The sequence below is a fragment of the Ailuropoda melanoleuca genome, chromosome 10, assembly GCF_002007445.2.
Source record: "Ailuropoda melanoleuca isolate Jingjing chromosome 10, ASM200744v2, whole genome shotgun sequence".
Taxonomy (NCBI): Eukaryota; Metazoa; Chordata; class Mammalia; order Carnivora; family Ursidae; genus Ailuropoda; species Ailuropoda melanoleuca.
Genome location: NC_048227.1, coordinates 82199582 through 82225065, shown reverse-complemented (window position 1 = coordinate 82225065; position 25484 = coordinate 82199582). Strand labels below are relative to the sequence as shown.

General features: G+C 39.7%; 1 protein-coding gene across 4 annotated transcripts in view; it reads right to left on the bottom strand.

Moving 5' to 3' along the window:
* PDE7B (phosphodiesterase 7B) overlaps positions 1-25484 on the bottom strand; it is a 316973-nt gene that overhangs the window by 80736 nt on the left and 210753 nt on the right. Inside the window, exon 3 of one of the 4 annotated variants that reach the window (XM_034669179.1) lies at positions 22704-22998. The exons of the other annotated variants lie outside the window; for them this stretch is intronic. Coding sequence (XP_034525070.1) covers positions 22704-22707 — 4 coding nt within the window. The 5' untranslated portion in view covers positions 22708-22998. The remainder of the gene's footprint in view (positions 1-22703; positions 22999-25484) is intronic. 4 annotated transcript variants of the gene reach the window in all.

Below are 25484 nucleotides of genomic sequence, written 5' to 3'. Positions count from 1 at the left end.
CAAAGCATTTTAGAAATTTTTCAACATGAACAGTTAAATACAAACAAGCCAAACATTCCGTATCTTGAGCATTCTACTTATTGGACACTCTGCTGAGGTGAATTTCATGTCTTAAGTATATTATTTCTGAGATAGAAATTTCTCTCCCTTTCTCCCTGCTTCTGTGAGCCCCTTTGGGTACTAAATTGCTTCAATATGCTCGTGGGAAGAGAGAAAGAATTCAGTGACAGCCGTCCCTGGAGAAGCAGAGGCCACTGGGCTGATGTCCGAAAAACAGAACAAGTGGAGTCCTGCTGGACTGCTTTTTCTGGCCTCTGGTCTCAGGCAATCATCTATTTACCTAAGGCCTTATATCCAAGCTAAACAATTATTTTGACTATTCATTAGGCCCTTGTTGAACTTAAGCGACTTTTTTTCTGGCAAGTGAAAGGTGCTATGGAAGCTGGGTCGGAAGTGTTGACAGCTCAGAGTCGTGTCCTCAGCCTGTCCTTATTGTGTTCCAGAAGGAAACAAACAGCAGGGGAATTCTTATTTTGAAAGGGCTGCTTCTCTTTTGCCTCTTCAGGCCGAAACATAACATGTCGTCCTCGGGTATTTCAGGCTGCAAACACAGGCGGAGAGTGGAACTGAGTGGCTCTGGCAGCCAAGACCCAGAGACGGCCACTGGCCCTCCCGGGGGACGTGGTTCCGGGACGGACCTCTTGCCCACTTGGCCTCTCGGGCTGTCTCTGCTTCATAAAAGCTTGCGCTCGGGAGCAGACAGACGCTCTGTGGCCTCTTATGTAACTGGCAAAGATGGTGGTGACTCTGGCAGAGATGACAACTTACAGTGGCTGCAACACGGGCCACATGACGAGAACCAGAGTCTGGCCCCAGTTGGGGGGTCAAAGCCATTTCAGGGTGGGGAAAGGGAGTAGGAAGACGAGACCAAGGGAATGATAACAGCTGCAGGAAACCCGGCGAGAGAGTCATAGTGGGGGTGTCGCTAGGAGCCAGGAGGGTGAGCTGGTGGTCGCGTCAGAAAGACGCCACCCTGGAGCAGGCCGGATACGGTGGGAGAGAAGAGGCTCTCGGGAAAGGTATTCCTTTGAGCTTCCTTAGACAGTACGAGCGCTCGGCACTGCTGTACGCTTGCAGGATGGAGGCAGAGAGAACCCAGACCCCAAATCGCAGCCGGGAGCTTTCACCAGGCTGCACTGCCTCAGCTGGCGGCTTCGAATATTTCAGATGACTACTCTCAATTAGCAAAGTGAATTATTTCTCCTGAGATGTTTATCTAGCCAAACAAGGAGGAGGAAGGTTGTGCAATTTGATCGCTCTGTAGATTTATGGGACAGTACAGGCAGCCAGTTTAGATAACTCAGGCAGAGATGACTGTCGTGAGTGCTGTGCACTTGCCTGAGATCCAAGATGGCTGATTAGACCAGATCTCCCATTTGGGGCTTCAATCTTCTGCTTTACTTTTTTGAGTGAGGCTGGGCCTGTCTGGTTTCTAAGGAGTATGTGTTGAACTGGCTGAGTAGGTGGCTTCTTTCTATTGATCTGTTGCTCTAACTGTGCATCCCTGGGGTTGTTGCTGAGAGGGCTTCGTGTGTAGGAAAGAGACAAACCAGGAGTCGGTTGTCCAAAACCACACCTTTGGCAAAAGGAACAAGATACAGTTTTCCTTCCTTGTGGAAAAAAAGTTCTTTCTTTCTTTTCTTTTTGAAAACCTTGATCTTTATATCAGAATCAGAGAAAAGAGAAATTTCGCCAAGTCAGGGTGCCCAAACAATAGTGTATATACCATCTTGCAACTTTGGCTTAGAATTATTAAATACTTTACGACGAAGGTGCATTTTGGGACCTGAATGTTACAAAGGTGAATACATAAATAACGATGCCTTTATTTTCTCAAACAGGTGAGGTAGGTTTCAACTCAGACTAGACATTCTTCAGCTTGACGGTTTTACAGAGGGAAAATGAGAAAAAAAAAAGTTGAGGAAAAAAAGTTATAATCACCAGGAACACAGGAGTCAAAAAAAAAAAAAAAAAAAATTGAACAAGAAGCAGCAGAAATGCCTGAAGAGAATTCCAAGAAGCTGTAAAAGAACTTAAAAGAACACAAAGAATATGTCTTCTTATAAAGATTAAGAATAAGGGGAATAATCTGCAGAGTCATTTTAGGGACTATGTGATCTGGGGCTGCCTTAAGTAACGAAAACACTGGTGTAAGCTTGCAGATTATTCACTTATTTCTGGGATAATGCTTTTTAATTCTAGAATCTCATCTAAGCAAAGTTTGTTGTTTTTAAATAATGTTATAGCTGTGGATGCAGATGCAGACAGATCTGCGCCTGCTCGCCCCCAACCCTTCATGATGCCTGGCTCATGGTAGGCACTCAAAAAATAGTTAACTCTTATGCTTACTTACTTAGAGTTTTTCTGAGGTTCCTGGTTGCCCCCTCATCTCCCCTCCTATGATAGTCGATATTATTTAGGAGAATTTCTAAGTCAGGACTGTACATGTATGTGCTTGTCTAGCTCTTATGACGGTCTGCCTGAAAGAGAGGTGTGTATCGTCCCCCTTGTACCGAGGAACAGAAAGAGCTTGCTTGCAAGTGACTGAATTGGGAGTAGAAGCCAAGTGGCCTCAGGAGCACTTGGTCTCTAACCACTGCTGTGCCAGGCCACTATCCCCACTCTCTACAGCAACGACCAGTGTGATCACCCATGACATTATTCACGGTTCCTTTGATCTCCCAGGCTGTTTCTCCTCTGTCTGCTGGGTAGTTCAGGGTTATAAAAGAGAGTACCAAAGCTACGTCCCGAGGAAAGACAAATGTTTATCCTGGTGCTTTTTCATGGGAGCATTGCAAGCCCAGTACAACAGGAATGCTGTGGTCCATGACATAGGAACTCATAAGTCCCCATTATTACAGGTTAGACCACAGGGAGTCTGTACCCCACTGGAGATCTAGGCATCTTGCTGGTGAGTAGAACTTTTGAGTGAGTCAGCAAAGGGGCCAATTCTAGGGCAGGCTCTGAGGGGACCTGGGTTAATTCAGTTCATTTCAACAAATGCTCATTCACAACATTATACAACATTATAGAAAGTAGGTGTGGAAAAGGGATATACAAATGTCCATAGGATGTCATCTTGGCACTCAGATAATTATTCATCTAGAAGAGAGTCACAGAAATGAGCAAATATGGTATATGCTAGAAGGAGTCTAATGTTTAATGGTACTGAAATATTTAGGTTTGGATCCCTCTTTCAGAAGTATTGTAGACTCTATGATTTTATATGGATAAGTAACTTGAAAATTTCTGTGACTTGAATGGCTCCCTAGCAATCCTATAAAATGTTTCAGTTGCTAAAATTGAAAGATAATTATTTAATGTTTAATTTTTAAATTAAATATCATTTAAAAATTTTTAAACATTTTAATTTCAGTATAGTTAGCACACAACTTTATATTAGTTTCAGGTGTACCATATAGTGATTCAACAATTCTATACATTACTCAATTCTCATTATGATAAGTGTACTTAAATTAAATATAATTTTTACATTGGAAGTCCCTTCACATTTTAGAACTACGGTTGAAAAAGGGATTTAGACTCTTATACCAGGTCTCCAGTAGGCAAATTTCTTACAGAAAAGGGACTTAAACGAACAGCACTAGTTTCAGAAACCACTTGTTATAGGAAGAGATGTCCTTTGTATCTGATGAGTGTGATAGCTTTCTGGAAAAAAATATATGTATACATACACAGTGAGAGAGGGGGGAGGAGAGAAAGCAGAGGACAAAGAGGAGAGAGAGGAGGCTACAGAGAACCTGTACATGAGGAGAATTGAACCCTGGGGCTGAGGGAGAGGAAGGTTTCAAGGATAGTTCCTAGTTTTCTGCATTACATCACTGGATGGTTGGTTGTGCCAATCACAGAAAAAAGGAAATTCTCAAAGAGGCATTATTTTATGCTCTTCCTTTGAGAAATGATATTTAAAATGCACTATATTTATGACACATGGTAGTTTTGGCAGATAATACAATAGTGAGGAACCTTGGGAACAATCTTGGTCTCATGGAGTTTAGCCTACTGGAGGGGACATCAAGGAACAATTATGTGCACAAATGTAAAGTTGCAACTTTGGATAGTGGAACAAAAGAGACATATATTGTGTTAAGAAACTTATAATGGACTTCACCTTGCCAGGGAGGTTGTTTTGAACTTCCCTGAGGAGGTGACATTTGATCTGAGATCTGTTGAATGAATGCGAGTTAATTTCAGACGAACATATATCCCAATTTTCCCTGGAAAAGCTTGGTTCATGCCTGTTGTTTTCCCTGGTGTAATTAGTAATAGTGCCCCTTTCACACACAGAAGTATTCTGGTTGGATCTTACAAGATCACCCTGACTGCAGCAATTCAGGCAGGTGGAAATGCATTTCCAAAGGTCCTATGGCAGGAGGACGGCATATCTGGGGTACCCTAACAAGACCAAGTGCATCACAGCAAAAAGACCAAAGTAGATGTGATGGGGCATGGTATAAAATGAGGTTGGATAGGTGTCAGGAATTTGTAGGATAAAGAAGGCTGAGGAGTTTGACCTTATTCCAAGAGAATCAAGAAGCCATGGATGAGTTTAAGGGGAAGATGATGTTATCAGATTTGCATATTGAAAAAACAACTTTGGGTGCAGTGTGCAGAATGGATTGGGAGGGGCAAGAATGGCATGTTAGAGATCATTGTAATAATCTAGGTGAGAAAGGATGGTAGCTTGGAGTAGAGAGGTGAATAGATTTTAGAGATATTTAGTAGGTAGAATTGACTCACGGTAAGAAATAGCATATAAGGGTTGAGGGAGAGGGAAATAGCAAGGATAATTCCTAGATTTCAGGCTTGCATAACTGGATGACTGTGCTCATCACAGAAAAAGGAAATTCCAGAAGGACCAGATCTAGGAGGAGAAGTTCATGTGGTCACTTTGGTCACATTAAGTGTAGATATTCCTGAGATTTCAAAGCAAAAATGTCAAGTAGGCAGTTAGACACATGGGTCTGACACCAAGAGGGAATGTCTGGGATGGAGATAATAAATTTATAAGTCAAATAAAATTATAGGCATGTATGAAGTTGCCCAGGAAGGGAAGTTGCTCATCCAGCCTTGCGCAACCGTAACATTTAATGTCTTGTTAGAAGAGGAGTCTGTGAGGGAGAAGGGGAAGCCATGGAGGTAAGAGGAAATCCAGAAGCTTGTTGTGTCATGGAAGATAGTAATTCAAGAGGGAGGGAATGGTTTTCAGATAAATCTTGCTGAAAGGGTAAGTGAAATGATGATTGGCAAAAGTCCACTGAATTTAGTCAAGTGACTATAGTGAGAAATAGAAGCCAATTAGCTTGGATATTGCATGGAGCTGGGAAATTGGGAAGGTTTTTTTAATTAAGGAGCAGATATTTAGATGGATTTTAAATGATAAGCAAAATTTGGAAAAGTAGAATGTTATATTGCTGGTTTGTGATTCATTCAACTATGATCATTGAAATCAAGGGAAGGAATTTTTAGGAAAAAAATCATGATGATCTTAAGAACAATAATAATCACTAAGAATGATCTTAATAACAAAGCATAATTTGAAAATTTCACAAAGGACAAAATAGTCCAAGCCATGAAAATACCTGTAAGTTTTTGCAAAATACATTGATACCCCGTCTAACCACTTCCTATACATAAATACACTTCAAGAAAAAAGTTTAATGGAAATCACTGCCAAGAAAAGAATTTGTTGGGAAGAAAGTGATGGGCACATCAATTGAGAATGAATAAATATAATTATTAAGATTAAAATACTGGCCAAGTCCCAATATTGCTGAATAATTTCTTGTTTTTTTGAACATTGAATAATTTGAGAGAAGCGTTTTAATGTATTGTTTGTTTTCATGTGCTTCTGAACTTCCTGAATCTGGCCGGGAACAAGGACAAACCTGCCAAAATACTGCAAGAAAAGATGTTGCTGATCATGGGCAGGAAATACTCAAAGTCCCATGAGATAGCGTGTTCTTAAGAGACTTCCACACCAAGTCTGCTGACCTCAGAAGGACCATCGGGCCACCACAACCCTGCTGAAGTCTGCTCAGGGCTAGGGGGTATTTGGGAGTTCTTCATTCACTTCTGTTTCAACATGGTACTTAGGATTCTTTTAATCTTCAAGTATTGTTCATTTTTTGTTTTTCAGAAGGGAAACAGATGACAAAAATGGACTTAGTAGGAAAAGATTGATTTGATTATATTGTATTATATTCATGTTATAGGATATTATTTTGCTTTAAAGCCAGTAACTTTTATCCTGATAATAATAGCTAACATTTATCAAGTATTTAGTATGTGCTAGGTAATGTTTGAAGTACTTTTCATGTATTAACTATCCTTTTAATAATTCCCTTGGGTAAATATTGTTATCAATATCATACCTGAAGGATAGAGGTGTTAAGTTACTTTTCCATGATGACATGACCCAATGAGTGTGAAGGCAGATTTGAAACCAGGGTGACTGGCTCCAAAGCAAGTACTCTTAACTAATATGGTACCATCCCTGTTCAAATGTGTCTTGATCTGAAGTGGTATATTGTTGGTATACTGTTAAGGTAGGATGGATATTATATAGTATTTAAAAACTGTATTACAAAGTAAAGAAATCAAGAGTGTGAGAAGCTATTTACTACCTGTATGACCTTGGTAAGTCTTAACCATTCCAGGCTTTATGAGATCTTTTGTTTCATTAAGTAAAGATAGTAATATCTCCCCTGTATATTTAATCAAATGAAATCACATGAACAAAAGTACTCTGTCAGTTATTTTGTAATGAACTTTTATTACTAAGAGTATTATTGTCGATGTTACCATATAAATATTAAACATACATAAAAGACATTATATAAATTCTATATTGTATTATTATACTTTCATTGTTTAAATAGTAGTATTATTGATATTGCTATATAAATCTGGGTCAGTGTTAGAGTATATTCAAAGTGAGGAACATTTTTCTTTGATATGTAATTGAACATGTGTATTAAGAGTACTATAGTCAAATGCTCTTGGGAAGCACAGAGTTTTAACAAAATTAAACTTTTAAAAAATTGCAGTGTTATAGGGGTGCCTGGGTGGCTCATTCTGTTAAGTGTCTGACTTTGGCTCAGGTCATGATCTCAGGGTCCTGAGATCAAGCTCTGTGTCAGGCTTTCTGCTCAGCAGGGAGTCTTGTTCTCCTTCTCCCTCTCTTTCTCTCTATCAAATAAATTAAAAAAAATCTTAAAAAAAAATTGCAGTGTCATGGACTAACTTGTGCCTTCCTCCCATGCATATGTTGAAACCCTAACCCTCAGTACCTCAGAATGTGACTTTATTTGGAGATAGGGTCTTTAAAGCACTGATCAAGTTAAGAAGAGGGTGTTACAGTGGGACCTAATCTAATCTGATGAGTACAGAGGAAAGACCATGTGAGATGGAGCAAGAAGGTGGCCATCTGCAAGCCAAGGAGAGAGGCCTCAGAAGGAAGCAAACATGCTAACACTTTGATCTTGGACTTCTAACCTTCAGCACTGTGAGAAAACAACTTTCTGCTGTTTAAGACTCCTAGTCTATAGTATTTTGTAATGAAAGGGTGAAGAGGCTGCTTCTACTGACATCAGAATTTAGGGGTTCAGTGTCCCCAGCTTCACCAGGGGCTCCCCATATGTCCCCATTCCAATTTCCAGGATCCCATTCCTTCCCAATCAAAGCCCTCACTTTAATAGTAGACACCCTGCAATGTTGGGAATTCAATTTGTTTTGTAATTCAGCCGCTAGCATGATGAGATTCTGGGCTTGGTTTTCAGGAATCTCAGCTCCACAGCTATAGGAAATAAGTCTCTTTCAGAGCAGATATAGAAGCTTTCAGGTCATTTAGTGGTGCTTGAGCTGGAAATTTTAATCCCTCAGCTCATCTTTTTCTTTCCCCACTTTGTCCAGCAACATTAGGAGCAACCAGCCAATCTCATTATGCTCATTAGTTTGACAAAAAGGTTGAAAGGAATCTTATACATGGTAGACAAGAAACTTGTCTCTTGTAAGTATTTGATTAGGGATATCCAAGGTTGATTTTTTTTTTTTTGTATCTCTATTGCCACATCACAACATGCATTATCAGTGTTTTCTTTATTACTGGGAAGAGATTAATTAGCATCTTTAAATGTAATCAAATTAGAGATCCAATTCCAGAAAACTGGGAACCAATTCAGAAAATGCATTCTTTATTTTTTTTTTAAGATTTTATTTATTTATTTGACAGAGAGAGAGACAGCCAGCGAGAGAGGGAATACAAGTAGGGGGAGTGGGAGAGGAAGAAACAGGCTCCCAGTGGAGGAGTCTTATGTGGGGCTCGATCCCAGACTGCCAGGATCACGCCTTGAGCCAAAGGCAGACACTTAATGACTGAGCCATCCAGGTGCCCCAGAAAACGCATTCTTGAGATCTGGTTCCTCTGGAACCAGTCTTGGTACCTAAATCTGTATTAGTCAGGGTTGTGTTTCTCTGGAGAACCCTGACTAATAAATGCAAGATTTTTCAGATTCTTCAATATATTTATGTTTACTGTGAATATCCAAGAAGGTGAGATCACACAGCATTTCCCAAACACATTTGTCCACAAACATGTTTTTCAAGTGTCTTCTAAGATGACTGTTTTGAGGAAAATAATTGGCTATATATTGCTCTACATGGAGCCTCTGTGTGTGTGTGTGTGTGTGTGTGTGTGTGTGTGTGTGTATGTATTACTTAGGTCAAAATCTTAGCACCATAAGGAACTTAGAACTTAGAAGTCTTCTGACTTTTTTTATAGGTACTATCACCTCTTTAATTCTCTGCCTGTATGACTAAATCTACACCTCTGGTTCTAATTTCTTTTTTAGGCTATAAAGCAGCTGGATAATTACTCATTTATTCCTCAAAAATTTTTGAGGAATATTACTCAGCCTTAAAAAACAATGAGATCTCGCCATTTGCGACAATGTGGATGGACCTAGAGGGTATTGTACCAAGTGAAATAAGTCAGACTGAGAAAGGCAAATACCATATGATTTCACTTACATGTGGAATCTGGAAGACAAAATAAATGAATAAACAAACAAAAAGCAGAGTCAGATCTATAAATACAGAGAATAAACTGATAGGTTCCAGGAGGAAGGGGTGTGGGGGAATGGGGAAAATGGTGAAGGGGAATGGGAGATAAAGGTTTCTAGTTATGGAATGAGTAAGTCATGAGAATGAAAGGTACGGCACAGGGAATACAGTCAATGGTACTGAAATGGTGTTGTATGGTGACAGATGGTAGCTATACTTGTAGTGGGCACAGTGTAAGGCATAGAGATGTTGAATCACTATGCTGTACACCTGAAACTAATTTAACATTGTGTGTCAACTATACCCAAAAAAATTTAAGTTAAAAAATGTTTTTGAGTGCCTACTATGAACCAGGCCCTGTTCTAGGGCCTGGGAATATAGCAGTGAACAAGACAGACAAAGCACAACTGCTCTAATGGGGCTTAAGATGCTGCTGGGGAGAGACAGACAACAGACAAAATCAACAAATAAATTGCTTATAGAGACATGATATAGGTGCTGTGATGTAAAACAAAGCAGGGAAGGGAAAGGGTGAGGGAGTGCTGGGTGGTCTGGGTGGGTGCGTGTGGGCTGCAATTTAAATAGAGGAGGGTCTAAGAAGACTGCTCTGAGGTGACTTGAAGCAAAGTCTTGAATGAAATGTGGGAAGAGCCATGAGGCATCTGTGAAAAACATTTCAGGCTCAGGGAAAAGCAAGCACAAGACCCAAGGAACATGGTTGGCATGTTCTAGAAATAGCCAGGAGGCCAGCATCCTGGAGCAGAAAGAGTAAAGGGAGAGGAGGAAGAGATAAAGGCCAAGAGATGACAAGCCAGGAGAAGCTGGGCTGGGGTGGAGTGGGAGACAGTTTAGGGACTTAGAGAGAAACAGGGGGACACAGAAGGCTTTGAAGGACAGAGTGATATGATCTAATGTTTTTAAAGGATTGCACTCGCTGCTCTGTTGAGAATAGGCTATTGGGGGGAATTTGTACATTGAATAGATCCCAAAATGAATGTGCTATCTTTTCCTATAACCCAGGTCCTATCTTGTGTCCTAGTCATGGCAAATCCAGTCAGTCACCACGGCCCTGTCACTGTGTGCACTTCCTGCCTTCCCTGTCCCCATCGGTGGTTTTAACTCAGCAGGGGGATAGGTGCTCTCTTAGGGCCTGAGAGTGTAGGGCCTCTTTATACAAGAGTGCTAAGTCACAATAAATATTCTTCTGGCTTCACAGAAAATGGATCATGGTACATGGCCATGTAGCTACTTCATTCACACACGTTGCCTATTAATTTTATAAGCATGTAAGATACAAATACACACATTTTAGGGAGAAGTATAATTTAGAGTATTTTATTTTATCTGTAAAATTAATGGAACTGATCCTTGCGAGCTACACACTTGGAAGAAAGACCCTGCAGCATATTCACTTGGAGTAAGGACTATTCAGGAAGCAGATAAAATACCAAAATCATGAAACATTGGCTACTGTAGAAACAGTCCCAGAAGGCCATATTTGTGTGACTGGAACTTACTAACTTGTGACAGGGATCGGGCCTTCTGCTGATCTGCCCAGTGAGCAGCTGCTCTGCTCTGGGCATACTCTTCCTGTGCCCCTCGCACGGCCACCATAACTCAACTTGGAGACCAAACTAGCGTGGAGGTACTTTATTAACAGATCATTTGATGTTTTTTCTTTGAACTGAATAGAATTCAGACAACATTTGCCTTTTCCTAGTTTTCCAACACTCTTTTCATTCTCCATAATTCCATGAAGATTATTGACAGGAGTGTAGCAAATATGTCTGTAAATAGGTGGGACTAGAATTGTTAGACTCAGAAACTTGAAATTTTGCAAAATGGCCGTCATTTTTACTTGTGTGCTTGTTTTTTACTTTCTTGAGCTTCCATTTCAACCCTCTACACTGACCCCTTTTAAAAACAAAGCTATACCTTTTTTTAGTTTGGATTAATTCTTTTTGACAAGAAGAAATTAAAAAAAAAAGAAGGGCCCTGAGCTTTTACTACTTTCTCTTTACCTACTGTACTCTTAGAAGACTTCCACTCTTAATGTCTTGCCATGTGTTAGGCCATGGACTGGTCCCTTTTCATTCTTGTTCTTTAAAAAGCATTTTTTTTTTAAGATTTTATTTATTTATTTGACAGAGATAGAGACAGCCAGCGAGAGAGGGAACACAAGCAGGGGGAGTGGGAGAGGAAGAAGCAGGCTCCTAGCAGAGGAGCCTGATGCGGGGCTCGATCCCATTATGCCGGGATCACGCCCTGAGCCGAAGGCAGACACTTAACGACTGTGCCACCCAGGCGCCCCCTTTAAAAAGCATTTTTATAAATCCTTTTAAAATCCTCTTTCTTACTGCTTTGTGTCACATATTTATGTTTGCTTTTGGTTAGATAAAACTTTCTGTCTTTTAAGAATGTTATTAATATTTAAAAAATATTAGAATTCGGGGCATCTGGCTCGCTCAGTCAGTGGAGTGTGCAGCTCTTGATCTCAGGGTTGTGAGTAAGCACCCCAAGTTGGGTGTAGACACTACTTAGAAATAAAAAAAAATCTTAAAAAAAAGATAAAATATTTGAATTCATCAGACAATTTTCTGTTCACCTTCACTGGATTCTTTAGGTAAACCTCTCTACTCTTGCTTAGTGAAGATATTTTGTGATCTCAATATAAAATGATTTTTATGTTTCTTATCTACCAACGCCAGAGTTTGAGAGCTTTTATTGGCCATTATTAGGCAAACAGTGTCTCAATTAACGGAATGGATACACATTATAATAAATTTGTCTTTTAGAGTTTTCTGTCCTTATCAAGTCATAGATCTGATTTTGATGGCAACATATATATCTCACTTTTTGAAAATAAAGTCTCACAATGCTCAGAATTCCATTTTCTGTAATTGTACTCCACCATTTTCCCCTTGTGATAATTGCAGCAGGAGAAGTAGTTCTTCATGTACAAACCCAATTACACAATTTTAATCTATTTGAATGTGAGAACTGGAGTAGAAAAATTGATCCAAATATATCCACGTACATTGAAATAATTGTTTTGGAGATGATAAATAAATAAATAAAGTTCATTTTCAATCAAGGTCTATTGACTGAGTCCTTATTGTGAGCCTATTGTACATTATATGAGATGACTGTGACTATGAACAATATAATGACAGTGACTTTTTTATGCTGCCAGGTGATACCAGCAGAACAGTTTATTTTAGTACTAATTGTTTAGTTTTTCATATCTGATATTTTGTTGTTTATGGCTTTACTCTTACAAGTGTAATTGTAACTGATGGGTGGATTTTTGCATGGTACAGCATTTTTTTTTTATACTGAGTACAAACTTAGTGCTTTGTATTGCTTGTTATTTCAGCCACTCAAGATCCTACTACCTGTAATTCTCCAGGACTTCCCTGCCTTTTCGGTCCATAAAACACAAAAAACAACATTAGATTCCCACTGAGCTAAATATATCTGGTTGTGCAAGTCCAGACTCTTTCAGTCTAAACTGTGGCTGCCCCAAGCTTGCCTGGCTACCCTGAGGCTGAAGGGGACCAAGATCTCGGAACATTAGAATCCTATTCATAGCACATTGGTTGGGAAACTCCAGTCTATACAGTATACAATCTATACTAACTATACTCCATCTATACTCTAATTAAGACCACACTACCTGGAAAGAACCCTCAAACATGGCTCATCATATGTTTGATAGATTAGAATGCACACTTCTTGAGGTCAGCATACTTCATAGAATTTAGAGAATCTTACCACTCTATCAGGAGCTGGGTAGAGGGGTATAGGTCATGGAAGCTTAAAGTAGAAGAAGGGTACTGTTATTTAAAGCAAATGCTGTTATTTCTCTGGGCAGACGTGGGAGTGACCAGGAAAAAGATAAGCTCTTGCTAACCTTTAACCTTCTCGTAATATGATTCAACGGAACATCTTTTCTCTCTCTCTCTCTTTTTTCCATTATAGTTTCAAACTGGTCAGTGATTTATCCCTCTTTATCCCAGGGTGTGAGGGAAAAAGACTAACATTGTCCTGTTTTACAACCATCTAAGAGCAGCTGTTCTCAATCAGATATTCTGATTTAGTTGGTCTGGAGTGAGTCTGGGCATAGGTGTTTTTATAAAGATTCCCAAAGACTTCAATGGGGAGACTTTGTTGAAAACCACTGGTGAATATCCTACTCTCTAACTGAACACACATGTGAAAGGATATACCGCCAAGCACAGTTGTTCAGCAAAATAGAGATGAGACATGAGGCAAAAGCAAATCGTACAGAAAGAAAATATTTATAATATACATCATCTTTGGCAATTTCTGAATTGTGTTTTGTTGGAATTTGGGCACTTCAGTTGGAGAAATGTATTATCGCTGCTCTGGTGAGTTAGGAGAGACTTTGAGGAGCAAATCGACTTGTAGAACATCTTGGAAAGAAAAAGGTAGTGAAAACATAAAGTATGAATTCATAGACTGGCAAAAAGAAGGGTCAGAGCAGCAAATAAAGAAATAGTGGTGGAGTGGGCTGTTTGGTGAGCGAGAACTTGGGGTGGGGTTGGGCTGGAGGAATGGGAGATAAAGACTCTTGGCCCTGCAACGAGAAGCTCGGCTGTTGAGCAAAAACAGAGCAGTCCATGTATGGCTGCGTTCAGACTCAGAAGGGTAACCGGCACATTTTTTCTTGAATTGGGCAATCAGAGCTGAGGAAGGACTTTGTCAACAGCAATCTGTATTCACACTGAAAGCAAAAGTATAACAAAAATAATACAATGGTTTACCTTTGAAAAGTATTTACTGACAGGATTAAAAGCACAATAATGTATGTTTCAGCTGCTTCCCATGGGCCATGGCGCTGGCTTGAGGACGCCAAGGAGGCAGGGGGCCAACAGGGCTGACTGACCATTGGCCCACCGAGTTCAAGGACCAAGCCCAGGAACAATTTCTGTGGCGGTTGCAGGAACAAAAAATTAAAAAAAAAAAGATATAGGTATGTTTCATATTGTTTAGTATATGAAAGTTGCAATTCAAGGTTTGAAGAAAAATGCAGGGAATGTTATAAAACCTGACTATAATATAGCACCTGTTAAGCCATATTATATCCCTATAATCTCTTCAACTAGAAGCACAAATTCTCCGAACTCCTAAATGAGGAACTTTAGGTGTGAAATATGCTTTTAGTAATAACTCACCACCAGTTTTATTGAGGATTTATTTCTGGGTCCTTTCTAAAATTTTCAGCCTTGCTTTTTCCTCCAAACCTTGATGCTCTTTACATGATCAGCCTTTCTCATAGCTATGTAAAGGGACCCATGCTACCCTACCAATGGAGAGATGTTATCCTTGTTGATATTTCTATGGTACAAAAAGAACAGTCATTTCTGGGTCATTCAAGGCTAATGGTAATATAGGACTGTTTGAGTTAGTATAAAAGTTTCATTTGGTGTCTTACACTATCTCAGAGGGCCTACACAATCACCAACAATCACTGTGTATAGCATCAAGACAGACATTTTGGAAAGATAGATGGTTCCGGGGGACTTATATGCCTCTGGTTGGGCAGAATATTTGTAGCTCCTACGAAATAGCCAAAAGCGCCTTCTAAGCACTAGAGATAAAAATAAGAAAGAAAGAAAAAGACACATGCAAAGAAGTAAATGTTTAGAATTTAAGTCCCCGAGGGTGTTTGCTTCAATATGACAAATATATGTCATAAATTTAAAATATTCCATAAATATTTTGTTATTTTATTTTATGCAAGCATACTTTTTCCACACTTGGGCATATGCCCTATATAAAGATGCATAAAATGTTCACTTTGGCAAACTCATTTCCATTCATTTCTTGTTTTTCGGTATTCGGAAAATCTACAACAGTGTCAATATAACATTCTGATTATGTTTTTCAACTTCCCCATTCATTTACTTGGCTTTAAACAAAAATAATATTCAAAAGATGGCCCCAAAGAAAATATGCTAGGTACCAGGGTCATCAAGTGAACAATTGCATCTTTCTCTGAGAAGGGAGCTGGGGAAATGGACCAAATTGCAGGAGGTAGAAACACATGTTTGTAGTCTTCTCTTTTCTCCATATTTAATAGCATGGAACCATTTATTTATTGACTGCTTGAAATAAATTCAAATAGAAGAACTTTGTAAATGCTGTAGTCTCTGGTAAGACCGACCTGGTGCCAATCTTTTTTGTTATTTATGAGAGGGCCTCAGAGAGTTTGAATGCCTACTTTTCTTTCTTTTTTTAATCCAAGAGTTTGTGTTGTTGCGAGCTAAAGCCCTTTTGTCTGGAAAAGAAACTGGACAAGAATCACAAGCTCACGGTTCTCCTAGGACTGACTTGGGACCCCATCAAGCCTTGCGTTTAAGTGGGCTTCAGGTGTGGTAGAAAATGAGGCACCAATGTTTTCTGAAGAGTTTTACCTGAGTCTGTTTCTAGGTGAGCAAGAATATTTCAGCGATCCCGCTGTTTTGTTCCCTGTGAGTAGCTGGTAAGGAGTGCAGGCTGGGGATGGGGAGGACTGAAGATAAAGACCCCACTTCTACTAGTACTTATTGCTCCTTCCATTTACTTAGCTTTTCTTTTTCCAGATTTTTTTTTATGATCTTACAGTTTTAAAATAATGGCTTTATTGAGATATAATTTACGTACCATATAATTCACCAATTTAAAGTGTGCAATTCCATGATTTTTAGTATATTCACAGATTTGTGTAACTGTCACCACAAATCAACTTTAGAACATTTTCACCACCTCAAAAAGAAACCTCATACCTTTTAGTTCTTACCTTCCTAGGCCCCCGTCCTACCCTCCTTGGGCGGGAGCCACTAGTTTATTTCTGTGTCTTAGACTTCCCTATTCTGGACATTTCATATAAATGCAATCATACAATCTGTGGTCTTTTGTTCGCTTGGCTTTTAATCCGTTTGGCTTTATGATATTTGTGGCTGTGACATCTTGCATCGTGCTTTGAAACTTTTAACGTGCCCCTGCCCTTTCTCCTCACATAGCTTATGCTCTCCTTGAGTCAGGGACGTCCAGCAGAGTGTGATATATACAGCACACCCTCAATTATTGCGACTTTTGAACCATTTCTCCTGTTTTCTCTCTAAATGCCAAGAGAAGTTGTCTGTAGTATCTCTCTAAAGAAGGTTACACTACTTTGCTCCCACGTTATGGAGCAGTCTCTTCTTTCTCCTCTCTGGCATTACGTGTTCAACACGTGGTAGTACACGTACAGCACGTTTCCTGCCCTGAGTCTTACTACGCCCATCTCCACCTGTCCTATCTCTCTCCTGTCTGATTTTCAGACATGCGCTGTAGTAGCCTGCCTGCTCGGTTTGAGAGTAACATTGAACTTTAGGTCTTCTGGGCACTGGTGTACTGACAATGGGATGGATCGCCCCACAGAATTCCCACTGACTGTCCACTCTTCCTTGTGTGATTTACAGAAAAGACTTTCTCCCACCAGGATTGATTTTTTGAAACTATGGAAAAGCAAATCTTTTGCTTATTTATTTACTTAAATTTCTGGGAGAGTTCTAAGAGGAAAAGATTTACCAGTTTCAGTGGTGGAACAGAACTCTATTTGCTACATATCTATATGGCATTACAACCTCTAAACTAACTTATGAGAACACACTGCTCTCAAACTAGGAATATATATATGTATGTATTCTTCAAAGTATGGATGCATATGTATATATACATTTGTACATACACATATACATAAGAAGGATTATTTTTTTGCCTCCCTTTTGGAGAAGACTTTGCTGTTTGATAGGAAATTTTGCATGCCTCACACATATTGAAAAGTTGGGATGTGAAGTTATTGCTTTCTGATTGCTTGTCTAAGTTAATGCTTCAGATCTCAAAAAAACCTGTTTACATACAGCCAAAGTGAAAGTTAACTCAGTTTCATTTTTATGGAATTGACTTAAATTCCAAGTCAGCATAAATTTGGGGGGGAAAACCTACCTTGTTCTTCATACTTTGTGGTAAACAAACTTAGAGGGAAATGTTCTTTTCTCTTTTTGCTTCGAGGTAAAAAAGTTTCTTAGGGGAATTTTGAAGTACTGGTTTTTGTTAGTGGAAATTTTTGGTTAGTGAGCTTGGGAAAATGGACTGATCCATATGGGTTGGTAGATTAGTCACCCTCTAAAATGCATTTGCGTTTGTTTATGCCTGTACCATTGATCAACATCAGATGCCCAGCCAGGCTATCATCAACATTTAAATCATAAAATTATTTGTTAAGACGATGGAAGATGGAAGAGAAAGATGCTTCTATCCTCAGTATGCTTTCTTTCTCACTCCAATCTATGATGGGAGAATGGATGGTTAAAGAGAGAAAAGTACATAAGTCACCGCAGATGTAATTTTGACACATAGAAACAACAAGGCCCTTTTCTAGTTGGCATGCAAAGGTGCTCTTTCCCCCAGAATCTGGCCGAGACTTCCTACAGTTTGGGTGGTGATTGGCACATTCCTGTGCCAATGGGAATAACAGCTGGCTTCTCAATATTCTTCCGAAACAGCTGCTCTATCCACCTTGGAGCCGGTTTGCACCCAGCTTCAGTTGCTGACATTCTCAAACTCTTGCTGAGTGTCTCCCATAACAGCACTTCCCTTTTTTACGCTTTTTATTCTAAGCAAAATATGTGCATTTTTAATCCTTGGTCAAAGGAGATGCAACAAATATTCACTTTAGGATGAAATGTGCTCTTAGTCAACTTGGTGTCAGTGTTTTTGTAAATTATCAGGGGTGTGTTGGTCGGGAAAAGAGACACCGGATTCCCGCATCTACTAATATTATGATATGTCCCTTTTGGAAAATCTTCAAGACAGGATCAAAGTGGAATAAAAGAAGGAGTGAGCAAAGGAAAAAAGCAAATAGCATATGGGAATATTTAAAAGTCATTAAAAAAAGAACTAGAGGGGTGCCTGGGTGGCTCAGTTGGTGAAACATCTGCCTTCGACTCAGGTCGTGATCCCAGGAACCTGGGCTCGAGTCCTGCATCGGGCTCTCTGCTCAGCGCGGAGCCTGCTTCTCCCTCTGATCCTCCCCCTTCTCTTGCTTTCTCTCTCTCACTCTCTCAAATAAATAAAGAAAATTAAAAAAAAAAAAGAACTGGAGTACAAAAATGTGCATAGTCACGTAGTAGACATGGAAAGGAATACTCCTGAAAGAGTAGATAAAAAACAAAGGTACAGAATATTCAGAATGGTACAGAGAACAAGAATATCCCCCATGCACAGAGGTTATAACTCCAGTTGCCCAGAGCTACAGTCCCAACACAGAAAACAAAATAATGGGAAAAGTTCTCTTTTGACAAAGACGCATTTTGGTGGGGTCTGTTGGTGTTGCAGAATAACTCTCTGCTGGGCAAATGCTAAAAAATACCCACGTCAGAAAGAAGCAATCACAGCCTGGCAGGAGGGGGCAAAACCCAGCCGATAAAGCAAAACTAGGGGTATTCCAGGCAAGCATTCTGAGGATGGGCAATCCAACAAAACTCACACAGCTCAGAGCTTAATAATCCCCCAAAGGTGGCGTGAATTATAAAATACACTGGGCATGTTGTGTGGCCTCTGCAGCACGGTCACACGGTCTTCTCAGTGTTGCCCAGTGAGGTAGAGTACAGAGAGGCCGGGGGTTAACGTAGAGCAAAGACATGCAGTAAGCACAACACCCAACAGTCATTGCCCATATTACAAGTGGAGTTGTCCTGGAAAAAGGGTGGGAGCTTCAAAAATTCCTTTTACTCTTCAGTGTTGGCTTTTCTGTTTGCTGTTTTGCCTCAACTCTTTGCCTTTAGCCCTGCATCTCCTGGAAAGCCAGCATCCTACTGATGGAAATCAAGAGTTCCGTATGTGCCTGGGGATGTCAGGCAGGCACGGAGCTGTTTGTCTCAACACCCAGCATCCCAGTGCATTACAGAAGCAAGACGAGCTGAGCTCCCGGCTCAGGAGCTTTTGTCTTTGCTTTCTTTGCAAATCCCCCCAGATATCAAAACCAACTAGTACCAGGACAGCACTGTTAGCACAAGTATGCGAAGTCAAGGCACAAAAAAGAATTTCCTCACTTATTCTCTGTACGTGTAGTTTCTATGAAAAGAATAATTCTTTTTTCTCCTGCTTCTGAGGAGAGAGTGGTATAGCAGGGGAAAGAAGTAAGCCTATTTTCCTTTTCCTGTTTCAGAACTGGGAAGCTAAGTTGGACTGTGAAATGAAAGGCTGGCCACCGAAAAGGTCCCGTGTCTCTGAGGCCTTAGCTACTGCTTTAAGACCCTCTAAAAAGTGTCTGATACAATAGTGCATTTTTGAGAAGGTTTATTGCAGAGCTCAACTGGGGTGGGAAGAGCACTGGAATTATCATCTCCAGAATGTGCCCTGCTCATTTGACCCAGCTCTCTTGCAAGTGCCAGAACGAAGCCAGATTGGTCAGCCATTGGATGGGAGCTGAACCCCAGCAGAGAGAGAAAGGTGGAGAGAAAGGGTGGTGGTAATGGGTATTTTGGAGACAAAGAGAGGCCGTGGAGAATTTCTGGAGTATTTTTTCAATCTCCTTGAAATGAAATAAAATTACCCCCCCCCCAGTTGTCTGGAACCAGTGCCACTTCTAGGCTTTGATTTGCTAAAGCACAACAAAAATTTCCCCCTAAAGGGAGAACATAGATACTTGTGCATTTTAGATGCCCTAGCCCTACAAGATTCCCTTATCCAGTTGAAATACAATACGATTCATAGTTGTGAGGCAGTGTTTGGCAATTGCTTTTTATACCAAATACTTAAAAGAACGCTTTTACTAACCAAGTCCTTCATGACCACCTTTATAAGCTAAGCCATAATTAAGCCTTCTGACAGAGACTACAGGTATTTATCTTAAATCACAGAAAACTTCCCCCAACTACATGGTATGTTAATCACTGAGGCTTACAACGATGAATGTATGTCGTGTCACTCTACGTTAGCCAAAACCCGTAGAACGTACACCACCAAGAGTAAACTCCAACGTAAACTATAGACTTGGGGTGATAATGATTTGTGAATATAAGTTTATTCATTATAACAAACGTGACCATCTTTGGGCAAGATGTCAAGAGCGGGTTAAGGCTGAGGGTTGGGAGGTAGGGTGTATGGGAACTCACTGTGCTTTCTGATCAATTTTGCTGTGAACCTAAAACTTCTCTAATAGTAAAGCCTATTTTTATTAATTTTATTTTTAACATTTTTTAATTTTTTTAAACATTTTATTTATTTATCTCAGAGAAAGAGAGCAGGAGAGGGTGGGGGAGGGGTAAAAGGGAGACGGGGAGAGAGCAAATTCCAAGCAGGCTCCACACCCAGCACAGAGCCCCATATGAGGCTGGATTTCACGACCCTGAGATCATGACCTGAGCCGAAATCAAGAGTTGGACACTTCACCGACTGAGCCATCTAGGTGCTCCCCCCAAAATAAAGTCTATTTTTAAAAAATAACAGCAACAAAAAACTTAATGAGGCAATAGTGTCTATCTTTCAGGCTTTGTGCAACTTTTCTTCCTTTTTCTTTCTTTCTTTCTTTTCTTTCTTTCTTCTCTTTCTTTCTTCTTTCTTTCTTTCTTTCTTTCTTTCTTTCTTTCTTTCTTTCTTTTTCTTTCTTTCTTTCTTTCTTTCCCTTTCTTCAGATCTTATCCCTATGGTTCAAGCTGAAAATACATTTCTGGTACAGTTCTCTAGATATTTTATGTGAAAGTGGATTTCAATCCACATTAGCTAAATAATTTCCCATGGTATCAATGATTTGAGATAGTGTAGATTTGGCCAGTAAACGCTTCTGTATGTCAGGGAAACTCATTCAATTTCATAGAGGTTCATCTTTTAATAAATGAGGTTTTTGGGTCTGGACCCCTTTCTCAGAGGGTTGTGAGGCTTCATGATTTTATATGGATAAATAACTTGGAGATTTATGGATCTAAGTGATTTTCTAGAGACCCTATAAAATGTCCCAGTTAGTACTATTGAAAGAGGAATATTCTAACATATAATTTTCAAGTCAAATAAAATTGTTACATAAAAAAGTCCTTCACATTAAGAACTATGATTGAAGGTGTAATTCAGATCCTCAACCAGGTTTCCAGTAAGCAAGTTTTTACGAGTACAAGCAGACAATTTAAATTAACAACTCTATTTTCAGAAACCATTTGATATCTGGGAGATAGGTCTCCTATATTTGATGAGCTTATATCTATCTGAAACAAAAATCAGACAGAGCGGGAGGGTGGCGGGAGGAGGGAGCAAGAGAGAGGAGGAGGGTGAGGAGGGGGGAAGGACAAGGAGGTGAAGAGATTCCAAAGAAAATGGTTAGTGAAGGAGAGCCAATCATAATCCAGCTGTTCCAAGCCAACCAAAGCATCTGGTTTTTTTAATTTAGTACACTTCATACTAAAAGGCCAGTTTGTTTACACTGTATATTTTGAGTTATTTGAAATCTCCCTTCCAAACCATTGGGTTTGCAACTTCAGGGGAGGCTTTTCAAATGTGGCTGGAAAGTTTCCCCACATCAGTATCATGTGGTATGAATGATATGGAAAAAAGGGAGAAAAGTTAGAGACATTTTCATAGTTAGCATGCCATTTCAGACTATTTTATTATGCCTTTTATTAAGTCTGTTATGCCCTCCAATTCAACCTCTAAACCATGCAAATTAAGCCATGTTTTCTATACAGGTAGACATATAAAAGTGGACATGTGCACACCCTCAGGCACACTGCGTATCTCTCCACTGGTAACCCGATACTGTGTTCCAGAAATACTACTTACATTTTAATCAAATCACTAACAGAAAATACACAAAGGTATCAAATCCAGGAAGCACTTATGTGGAAACTGTCTGGAAGGACTGTTAGGGTTTGGTCCTGAATCCGCTGTTTCTTCATGGACTTCTCTCATTGAACTCATTATTGATAGGGCTTCAGTTTTCACTTTTAAGTAAGGGTATCCCAATGCTATTCCCCAAGCTACTGTTCTCATATGAACTCCAGTCCTAGACTTCCAACTTTTTCAAAACACTTCCACTTGGCTGCCCCACTGTCACCTGGATGTCCAGAACAGAACTGAGCATTTTTACCTAAATCACTCTTTAATCTTCATATTTATGTAATTGATGCCATCCTTCTCCTGGTCAAAAGATTTGGTAGTTAATTTCATCTACCTCCTCTCATCCCCTATAGTCCCTGTTGGAGAAGACAAGTCTTTTATCATTTGCTTTACAATATCTTTTACTTTTGTCCCTTATTTCCACTCCCATTACTCTCTCTTCACTTGATACCTGAATTACTCAGTAATTTCTTGCTTGATTTTTCTGTATGTGAGATTGAAAAATATATACCTGAAGGCAAAGACAAGAAAAACTCCTGAATATCATAAATAAATGGAAGAGGCTCAACTCTACCTAGGAGAGATATGCAATTTGAAACCATTCACAAGAAAACTAATTCATAGCCAAGGCAACTGGCAAGCCATTAAATTCACAGCGCTATGGTGAGACAGGTTCTTACCCATTTATCTTTTTTGTGATCCAGGCTAACTGTATGACTGTCCCTGAGCTGACCATCACAGCCTTTCCAGTGTCTGGTAATATTTGGAAATCTCGCCACCTTCTCCAGGTCATTAGGCGATCAGGTTATTAATCTTTGACTTTTAAGTTCAGATAGGATAAAAGAAGTTCAGACAGAGGAAAGCTTGCTCCCATTTCTCAAGTCTCTTCAGCTGGGACTGTTTGACATCATCAAGAGCTGTAACTGCAGCAACTTACGGACCAAGAGCAACAGCAATGCCCAGTGGGAAATGCAGCTGAAAAACAGGAGGCGAGAGCCAGTGGTGAGGGGTTGGTCATAAACACTTAAGAGCTCAGTATGACGCCTTTGTGGCCTGTGTAATTCCCATTGACGTCAATTCCATGTTATGGATACTTTAGGACACAGGAAAGAATCTTACATTGCTTCACAAATCAGAGTTACTCCCTCAAAGCTGTAAATTAGTGGGTCTCAGAGTGTGATCCTCAGACCAACAATATTGGCAGCAACTATAAAATTGCTAGAAACATAGATTCATGGACCTACTTTGACCAACTACAGAATCACAATCTCTGAGATTAAAGCCTAGTAAACTAGTTTAACAAGCTCTCCACATGATTCTTGTTATGCAACAGTTTGAGGACCACGGCTTTACTGTATGATGATATTTAGATACAAATAAAAAACAAATACACAAATATGCAAATAAAAATGGGGTAAAGAGCAACTTGAATAAATCGTCTATCTCTTTTTATACTAGCACAGAATAAATCTCAGTAAACATTGTTGATTAAATAACTGAAATGGTCTTATGTAGGTTGATGCCAGAATTCAAAATATTCCACAAAGCAAATGATGTCTGGGTTTCTTTGCTTGTTTGTTTTTGAGAGAGTTATTGAAGTCTAGAAAATAGGACACCGATCTGAGAGGCAAAGCTTTCTAGGATAAAGAGAATCAGTTGTGATGTGCAGAGAAAAGTCCAAAAGTGCTCTTCTTCTTTCTCCTGCCTTCAGAATATTAGTAGATGTTCTGATAATATAACTACCTCTCCCTTGAAACAAGTCTTACATGACTAGTTCATTTTTTAATCACTCAGTTGTCCCTAGGACTATTCTAGTTCTCTTCCATTTGTCCAACTGGTTATAAGAAAATATTACCACCTACTCTTTATTGAATTTATTTCATTGGGTACTTTCTCCAGTATGCCTTTAGTTTAAGCATCCATTCTTGTCTGAGTTCACATCTATTTGGCGCCTTTCTCTCTCTCTTCCCATGTGTGACCCTCTATAGTCCATTCCTTACAAACAGTCTACATTAATTTCCTTGAAATTATGACTCTCTGGTCATTGTCACATTTAAGACCCTTCAATGGTTTTATAGTCACCCTCAAAATGAAACAGAGGGCCTCTCATTATCTGACTTTGCCTAATTCTCCAGCCTTATTGCGTGCCTGGTTTACTGTACCTACCTCACCAACTTACTTGCCTTCTGCAAACATGGTGCCATTTTCCCCTTTCACTGTGCTGGGATAGTCCTACCCACCTTTGCCATGTAGTTAATTCATAGCTATGCTTTAAGACTCAGTTCAAATTTCTCCTTCTGGAGAAAACTTTCTCAGACCACATTTCCCCTCCCCCATTTTGCAGCAGGTGCCCCTCCCCTCTGCAGCACCCCATCCTAATGTTCATCACATCTGGCTTCTCTTTCTCCTTAGAGCTTCTCAAGGACAGGAGCCATTTCTTATAAATGTATGTAAACATGACACTTGGCTCTTTTCCTGGGTACACAGCAGCTGCTCAATAAATGTTGATTAAGCAAAGGGAAGAATGAATTAATAAGTATAGAAAGTAGTCCTTCCAAACGCTGCTTCTGAGGATAGAGCTGAGAAAGATCTTCGTGTCTACTGAACAAAAATGGGTCGTGAGTACAGATAAGACAGTTCACACCAAATGAAGACTGTCTCTGAGTCTTCCCACAGACCTCAAACTGAGCCATACTGGGAACCTACAGAAATCGTAAATCTCTTTTCATGCTGTTATTTCTCCTCCTATTTCCACACTCCTACTAGGACTGGGGGAAAATGTATTGAAATGAAACCCCAGAGGTCATTTCGAGGAAGTTAAAATTGAAGTGGAAAGAGGTAGGATAAGAAACCTTCTGTGAGAATGTTTGTTCTTACTGCCAAACTTACAGCCAGAGAGTTGTGTATGGGAGGAGGAGTTTGTATCAGATTGGAGACATGTAAATTTAGGTGTTTATTATATTGAAAATAAATTATAAAAATTTGAAGTCTATTGTCTTGAATTATAGGAATAAACCTGGAATTTAATTTTGTGTTATGTTCTCTAGAGCTATAGGGACCCAAAAAGGGGAGGAGTTATTTTCTCAGCTTGACAACATGATACTGAACACAAGTTTTTTTTCCCCCCAGTTTTTTTTTCTCATCATTGTAGCAAAAGATCTAGAAGAACCGCAGGTGGGTGGTTGGTTTGGATCCAGTTCCCAGACCCTTCTGGCTCATTAATTGTCCTTGTTTTATTTATATTTTGATATTTGGAGTGAATTTCCCATGCTAAAGTAGGATGGATCCCAATCCACCCAGGAGCACCTACCCTCAAATTTTCACACTCATTCTAACTGAGCAAGATCCATGATGTCTCAATGGACCAGATTCTTATGAAGAGTGTTGTTCTGGTCACCAGAACAGCTGGAAGCCATGATCTTTGAGAAATCATTGGCAATGATAGGAAAGTCTTACTATTT